The sequence below is a fragment of the Tigriopus californicus genome, chromosome 4 (assembly GCF_007210705.1).
Source record: "Tigriopus californicus strain San Diego chromosome 4, Tcal_SD_v2.1, whole genome shotgun sequence".
Taxonomy (NCBI): Eukaryota; Metazoa; Arthropoda; class Copepoda; order Harpacticoida; family Harpacticidae; genus Tigriopus; species Tigriopus californicus.
Genome location: NC_081443.1, coordinates 12,105,857 through 12,114,355, shown reverse-complemented (window position 1 = coordinate 12,114,355; position 8,499 = coordinate 12,105,857). Strand labels below are relative to the sequence as shown.

The window sequence follows — 8,499 nt, the reverse complement described above, 5'->3', positions numbered from 1 at the left end:
CGTAGGGTTTTTGTAGGGGTTGATCCAGTAGCAAGATTTAAGTCAGACTTGGACAAGTTTTTGACTAAAATTCCGGATCAACCTTATATTCAAGGATTAACCAGATCAGCCAACTCCAATTCGTTGATCGATCCAATAATATATATAAATAAAAGTCAAGTATAATAAAAAATCTTCCAGTCTTGAACTGCTGGGATTCCAATCCCGGTAGCGGTAAGGAAGTCCGCACAAAAAAGACCTTTTCTGATCGATAAGCATACGCCCCCATGCAGGAAAATGGGATTGTCAGGGCGTACTCAATCACATCGAACTACGTATATTGACACCGGCCATGGCTAGCGCATCATCTAAACCAAGTCTCTGTCATGGAAATGAACGAAACCTGTCTATCTAAAGCTAGTTCCTGAAGAACCTTGATCGTTGTGCTGTCTTTTTTTAACTAACTAATGCTCAGACGCCATTTTACGGGCTGATAGTCCTTTGATGGACTAGAGTTATAAATCTTTGACAAAGCCTTCCAACCTGAAAAATCGTGCTTCTGGACAACACTCATCTTTGGCAGAGGACGACAGAACCTTTGTGGAGAGGATAAAAGGGGGGAGGAAGGGAAGGAATTCAGGCCGCTACCCCAAGCTTAAAATCTAAACGGCGAGTTTGTCGCATGGCGTCCAGAGGATGGGGTGGGGCTACAAAGCTCGGGCAAAAGAGAGGTTAAAGGAATTCAGGGTGAGGTTGGAAGAGAGGGAGAGGAACAAGGGGAGGCAAAGAGAGAGGAAAGGGGTGGGATTAGTCTGTTGACAGACTTGACAATGAGATGGAGACAACTGCTGTCTCTTCCTCCTATTGCCCCTAGGATGGGCGTTTGTGCGTCCAAATGAGGCATACCCTATGCCTTAATGATTTCATCCACGTGAATGGGTGAAAAAAGGCACACCCTTGTTTGGAACAACCCGTCTCATCGAGCTTGAAAAGGCCAAAGCCCCTAAGATTGGCACACCACTCTGGGTGAGTCAACTCATAACCTTTCCGTGATTTTTTGCTGTTTATGTACATTGCCAATCATGAGATCACCTTTTACAGTGCTCTTTTTGACCTCTTTTACTACAGGGGGTGGATCTCACAAATGAGAGTGTCAGTGCTACTGTCAGTTTTGCTTACTCTTCTCTCGTTTTTTCCACAGTCAAGTAGTGTCTGAGTGTGTCCAACCCAAGCTATCAATTTCCATTTATGAAAGGTTTGTTCATGGAGGACGGAGGCTTCCCATCCAATACCAACCCTGAACAGTTCCATGCCCTTTCAGGGAGTTTTTTAAATAATGCTTCCTTGGTTTTGAAAGCAAGCCTAATTGAGAAATGCAAATCTTAAAGAAGAAGAAAATAGGGACCTGACCAAAAAATATTCTGAAACCTTCCTCCAACAGCTACAGAAAAACGTTAGAAAGGAAAAGAAGAAATGAAAAGTTGAAATAGAAAAAGAAATATACACCTAAGAAGTTGGGAAGTGAAAAACCAACGCAATTGTAATGTATTAATGTTTGTTAAGCCTTGGGAGTCGTTTTGCGTCATATAAAGGGATTAATTGGATGAAGTAGAATGTTGGTCAAAAAACTGATAGATAAAGTTAAGAAAGAAAGAGGGCTAATTTTATAATTGTATCCTTTTTTGGGGACGATCTTAGGGAGGATGCCTCTCTGGATTCGGCATCAAGAGCATTTCATTTCACCATTCTCTTAGAGTTTGCAAAAGAGAAAAAAACCTTTGGATTTGAAATGATCTCCTGAACCAACCTACTTTGAGTGTTTAATTTGTCATTTTTGATGGAGGCCTTAACCTTGTCCTGAATTACATCCAACTTCTTTTGGAGACAAGCCATCATTGCTGGATTTCAATTCCTCTTAAGACTTCTCGTTAGTTTGCAACTCTTTTTGACCTTTCGGAACACCTTAGGGATTGCTAGAGTGGAGCAAACACCCCCAAAAACTGAAATCATCTTGTCTATGGCTACATCTATGGACGATTCCTTTTTTAGCATTGAAAACCAGATCCATCTCTGCTAGCTTTTCTACAATTAACAGCCAATGTTCATATTTGAAATTGAACTTAGCCAGGCTGACCTTTTTGGTCTTACTCTAGAGCACGCCGGCTTTTGAGTAATGGTGAAACATATGTCATTTTTGAATGAAATTCTTGGACACCTTTCCATGACCCTTTTAGCACCTTAGGTCTAACAGGGCTTGTAAGCTCGTGTTACAAAATATTTATCTTCAAGCTTGTTTCTGAAGGGACTTCAATAAAGTATAGATATTATGGATGCATTTGGACTTTACAGATTTTACTTCAAGATGAAAAAATCAGGAACAACTTGCCGCTGTGGCATTGCAAATATAGTTCTACTATTCCGAGGCGAGTTTTTCATAGCTCGTACCTCTAAGTTAAGGCTTACACGGTTCCCAGAATGAGCACTTCGACAGTGTATTTTCATATCGGCTAACGTCCAAGCCTCTAACTCCAAGGCAGGGGCTTTAAAAAACAGGCGTCTGGTATCCAAGATATATAAGATTAAGAGTCAAACTCTCGGATTCAAAATGAATTCAGAGAAGCAAGCTAGTCAAGAATGCAAGTCCAAGAAACGCAACGCTCTTGCTCTCATCTTCTTCCCACCTCTGAGGAGTTTCTACTCTAGAGACTTTACACTAGGATGGAAAGCCAAGATTGAATCCTGTTTGAGGATTGAAGTAGTAGTAGTGCTGTGGAGAGTTATTGTTGTATGAGTCTTTTTGTTCAACTTGAGAATAGTGAAAAACTGGAGTCCTCTGCTGGACTAGAGTCTTTTACCTGACTCCCGACAGCACTTGTCCTACTTCAATCCTCAAAACGGATTCAATCTTGGTTTTCCATCGTAGTGTAAAGCCGCCCTAACTTAGTCCCCCAACCCAAAGATGAATCAATTTCCTTTGAATTACTGTGGATCTGAACTTTAGAATTGAAGAAATGAGCCTTAATCATCCCTTAAGCGCGCTACAGCTAAATCTACCATATTAAACGCTTCGTCTGGCATTGTGCTACATCAGATTGGGGCTTCTGTAAACGAGGAGCTTTGCAAGAACCTAACCAATTGCACAAAAGATGGCATCATCAGTTTAAGAAAATATTGCCACGGTGACAACGTCTACTAGAATGTGAGCCCTCTTAAAGCCGTTCACAAATCAATGCGATGACGTCAAAGTTCTAGACAGCTTAATTCTTCACAGTGTACTGTTTCACAAACGTTTGAGCCGACTAGCAGAGTGTCCCATGTAGCTTGTCATTAAAATTTAATCCAAACTACCCAAAACCAGATCAATTCCTTCTGACTTAACCCAGCCGGGCATTTGTTGCTTGAATAACTAAGCAATAAGTTATTCAGTATTCAGCGCCGGAGAAAAGGATCCCAAAGCAAATCATTCGTAAAGAAAAAGGAGTAAATCCAAGGCTTTTGTCTTGCCCTGGGTTGGTTGGGCAGAAGGCTGAAAAATCAATAATTACGAACTGTTGTCTTCTAAGATTGATTACTTAATCATCAACCGCTTACTGGGGGCAATTGGGTTGTCTTGACAGTATCCTGGCTCGTTTGCACAATCCACTGTCTCGCTGTCCACACAACACTCCAAAGGGTCGGCCAGTTGCAAAAACTGTCCATCGCATAGAGAGCTAACATTGCTCCGGTAGAAAAATTTGCAACAAGCTAACCCAGCTTGAAAGGCATGCGGGTGGTCATCTGGGCAGGGTTTCAAGGCTAGAAGCAAATATTGATAAAGTACGGTCATTGAAGCTCATCTGCTTAATGAGCTAGAGCCCTCACCTGGACAAGGCTCTTGTTGCGATGCGTCGGTGGCAGTGCCGCCGCAATAACTGGGGTTCACCTGACCCTCATCGCCATTCATGCACTTCCGAGACTTATTCCTCTGTGCTCCCGCTACAGTATATGGACAAACACTCCATTCGCTCCAAGTAGTCCACCCTAATGTAAATGCACATAGAAACTGAATGCTTATTCGCACGTACATGCTTCACTAAAGTGCAAATTGATCACACCATTGCACGGGATGCCGCCTCCGCAGGCTTGGGTGGACGTTTCGTTTGAGTTCTTGCAATGGATGTAAGGCACATTGATGTTGGCAATCGTATCCAGGCATTTTCGAATGCGGGTTTGCACTCCCGACCCGCAAGTTACTGAGCAATCCGACCATTGTCCCCATGGCTGCGGGACTGTTCAAACCAAAACGATTATTTTTGTTTAAAAATGATCTTAAAAAGACCTTAGGATAACATAGAATCATTACTTGTGCACAACTGGGTGTTGCAATTCCAGGTTTGAACGGTAGAACCAAAACATTCATTTGGGTCCACCAACTCCTTGTCTTTGAAACAACTTCGGGATCGGGATTTTGTTCCTCCTCCACAAGTCTTGGTACATTCGGACCAAGGTTGGAATTCATCCCAATCTGTGGACACAAAAGTTAAATAATGCCTACAACAAAATTATTTGAGACGGACAGAAACTCACATGAAACCGTTCTTTCGTATTGACCTTGAAGCTCGGGATCTTCAATGAGCATGCACGGAAGGAAAGGGCCCGTGTATTTTTCACCTCTTCCTATGGTTCTAAATGGCACTAAAATCCCGCAATTTTTGCCCGGAACCAATGTGTTCACTTTCCAAATACTAAAGTTTATATCAAAAACGATCAAAAGAGCGCAAAGCCCCCTGTGTAGTAGCTTATACATCAGGCAAATGTGTTGGCTCTACTGGCCAATCCAGGTATTTTTCGGTCACTTATATAAAAAACAACATCTATAACAGCAACTCATATAGTCAATTCGTACGAGGTACTTTCAAAATCAAAATGAAGTGGCTCTAGGCATAGATTTCTAGACACTGGATGTCGGACGACCGACCACTCGGCTGGTAAAACAGTACAATGGACGGTCTCCTGGGAATTGATCACAAACCGGTTTATTGTACTGTTTAGCCAACCGAATGGTCGGTCGGTCGACATCCAGCGTCTAGAAATCTATGCCTGTAGGTTATTGTTGTGATAAGTTATCAGCTAAGATTACAATCAATACAAATGCTGCGTAGCCAAAGTTAAAGAATTTTGATTTTGATCAAGCAAATTGAAGCCATCTATCCTAGAATAATTGAAGCTTAATTGTGACTTTCAAAACAATTGAATGACTTTTTTAGAACTGCGGGCAATTTAGGAAGTTTTATAACCCCTCATCGAATGACTTGAACAAGTGTAAAGACTGAAAAATTAAAATGTTTATTACTCGTCAACGAAAGCCCTGATCATCCTAATATTTCATAAGAGTTCCTTCTATTTAGATCAAATTAAGCTTATCCAGAAAAAAATATTAGCTTAAGTGTGATCTCGTGCAATAAAAATGCACAGATGAACAACGACTATCAAAACGGGTCAGGTCGATAACTATTAGTCCTGTCCATTCCTCTATCGCCTTGAAATTCGAGCGATGTTCAAAATAGGCAACCTCCAACTTAATTTCAATTTAATTGATTGCAAAATCATATTGAGTGGTGTTAGCAGCCGGGAATGGGGGTAAAATGAATAAAAAATCGATCATATTTATTTGTATCAGAAACTGAATTTTCTTACAAGTTATCAAAACCGACTACGGAATATTTGTCTTTTGAAAGACCAATAATTCAGAGAAATATAAATCAAAGGCACTTTGATTTGGACACCACCTCGTATGCTTCGAATGGCTGTAATTGGAATCGGACATAATCAACCAAGTACCGAGGAATATAGATTCCTAATTGATTCGACAACATTCGCTTTAGACAAAGAGCTTCTTCTTCCAACGGCAGACCCTATACGTTGCACGAAATATGAGCTGGATTCTTCCAGACAGTCATCTCCTGTTCTCTCGTCTAATCCATCTCATCACGATTGTCAAAAGTTTTGCGAAAAGTACTCGAATTCATCGTTTCCAGTTTTCTACCTCTTAAAAGTACAAGGAGCAATTTTGGTCTAATTCTGTTCTTGAATTTTAGCTCAGATTAAACGCTCATATACCTAAAAGCTACCAGGGTTTGTTTAGATATTTCTGTCAACCTTCAAAAAGCTTTTTCAACCTCTGTGGCCGTCTTCTCACTGGTGAGATGAGAGGGGTCAGCTGATCGTCCAAGAGCCTAGCTATGGTTTACGTTCTTCACTTCAGTTTTTGACTTGTGAGTCTGCCTCCACTGAGAAAAGAGCCGATCGGATCTATTTCTATTTGTTAAATTATGACTGGAGTAGTTTGGGCAGATTGCCAGTCTTGTGGCCGGACAATTGAGTGCGGCTGTCAATATTCTGAGGAAAAGATGACATCTTCTTGACCTGGAAAAGCATGGTTTTGTCCGGATATCCAAAAAGGTCAGGTCCCCTGAAATTCGCTCATGAAATGGATCAATGCATTAGTGGAATACTACGACCATCAGAGGTATGGCCCGAACGATATAAAGAGGGAGTCTTTGGCCGCTTTAAGGGTGAGCTGGACGGAGCTTGGACGCCGTAAGTGAAGGCCATAGAGGATGTGCGGTGGAAGGTCCGGTATCCTTGACTGGTTGTTAAATGATTGATAAAATGTAGTAGGATGGGTGAAATGTAGTTAAAATGTAGAAAAAGTTATTGACGACTTCAGTTCATTTGGAGTTGGTGGAGGGCAGTGAAAACCCTTGGCTTGGGTCATGATAGCGTAGACTTGAAGGCCGTTATCGAATCTTATCTGGCTGAAAAATAATTTAAGATAGCCAATCTCTGACTGGCCCATTGCCTTAACATGCCCAATGCAATTCGTGGAGAGATGTTGTGCGAGTTTTAAAAAGTATCAATGCGAACCACCCATAGCAAAATAAAAAGATTGTGGGTACATTTCTTCTTGTTTGATTATTTGGTAACACTTAATCTGGTATCGTGACGTCACAACTTATTGATATCAACAAGACTCTGAGTCGGCCATTGCCAGTGAAAAAACGATTGATACTGGTTCAAGAAATCATCGAAAAAGAGAACAGGTGGATTATGTTGGAGCTTTGTTTGGCTGAAATTTGATACTTGAGACATGTAGTGTTGTAAAAAGCAAATCGAAAACTAAAATGGCAGAGTTGTTATGGGTGTTTCACATAGATATGATATATTGGAGGTCGCATATTCTTAAGCATTGTTTAACATCTGTTATTGTATACTTCAGATCTGGTAAAATGATATTCTTGCTTTAAAATGCTCCCAAAGGACTTTTGCGCAAGCAAAACCAAAGACGCAAGCTATGGTAGCACTCATCTGACAGATCGGGGTGTCCAAAAATACGGGATTATGATGCGAAATTGATCAGGGAGACAACCATAAATATTTGATCATCAAAAATCCTAAATATCTTACAATAACCTAATTAGCTCTTCCTACCACAAATTAGAGACAGGAATTTTGAATGGAGTGGGCTTTTGCAATTTTCACCTAATTTGAAAATGTCCTTCTTTGGATCGGAATACTGGGTGTCATGCTAGGGCCAACTTGAAGAAGCTTTAAACAGAATCTTGAGACAAATCTAACATTGACCCTGACTCTATGTGTGGCCATGGTCATACCATTAGCAAGGTATGTAGGACACAATACCATGACTGCTGCCAGAAGTATGAATGGATTGGATTACACAATGATTTTGTTCCATGGCCACAGGGGATTGATGACACAACATTCCTTAAATATGAGACCAACATCTACGCAATTTTCATCTCAGACTCATCTTGCTNTCCATACGATCACTTTCGATCCGGACAAAAAACGACAGTGCATCGCCCAATGACCCGATTGACATCTGCCCTGAACACAATTCGTATGTTCCAGTTTCAGCCGTCTTACTTCCAGGGATTGCAAAGACAGCGATGTAAGGCGATTTGGATAGGGCACATCCAAAAAGCTTTTCAACACTTTTGTGGGCCTTCGTTGAACTTTCTCCAACAATGCAACGTCCCCACAGTTAAGGGGATTCCATAATTGGGAAGAAAATTCCATGAGTGGGAGCGCATACGTCTTGAACAGATTCATGCGGGTAGTTGGGTCTATAGAGCGGAAGCTTCAATGGATAATCCCTAAAATCCGGTTAGATTCAGATGATACATTTTCACAGTGTTGGCCAATGGTGAGGGGATTATCAAATGAAACTCCGAGGTCGACTTGGTGCAATTGTCTTTAGAGGGAAACGCCAGCAATGTTGTAATTGCGCTCAATGTCTGACGATTTCCGGCCAAGGCTCCAAACCGCGCACTTTGATACTGTTATGTCCCTAAGGACACACCCCTAATCCAATTTGCACGGAGGGTTGTATCTTCACGTCCGTTCTATTCAAGATCAAGATTACAAGAGAGTAAGGCAGAGACATAGAGAGTGAGAGCAATAGAGAAAGAGAGAGCACGACAGTGGCACATGCGCATGTGCATGCAATACAAATACACA

The 8,499-nt window shown here is 41.3% G+C and overlaps 1 protein-coding gene across 1 annotated transcript in view; it reads right to left on the bottom strand.

Annotated features, from left to right (window-relative positions):
• Nucleotides 1-4,597, bottom strand: part of LOC131879623 (uncharacterized) — a 26,289-nt gene extending 21,692 nt beyond the window's left edge. Inside the window, exons 1-6 of the mRNA XM_059225983.1 lie at nt 4,546-4,597; nt 4,322-4,483; nt 4,074-4,247; nt 3,841-3,999; nt 3,571-3,774; nt 3,484-3,505 (exon numbers count right to left, since the gene is read on the bottom strand). Coding sequence (XP_059081966.1) covers nt 3,484-3,505; nt 3,571-3,774; nt 3,841-3,999; nt 4,074-4,247; nt 4,322-4,483; nt 4,546-4,597 — 773 coding nt within the window. The remainder of the gene's footprint in view (nt 1-3,483; nt 3,506-3,570; nt 3,775-3,840; nt 4,000-4,073; nt 4,248-4,321; nt 4,484-4,545) is intronic.
• Between the last annotated feature and the right edge of the window lie 3,902 nt (nt 4,598-8,499).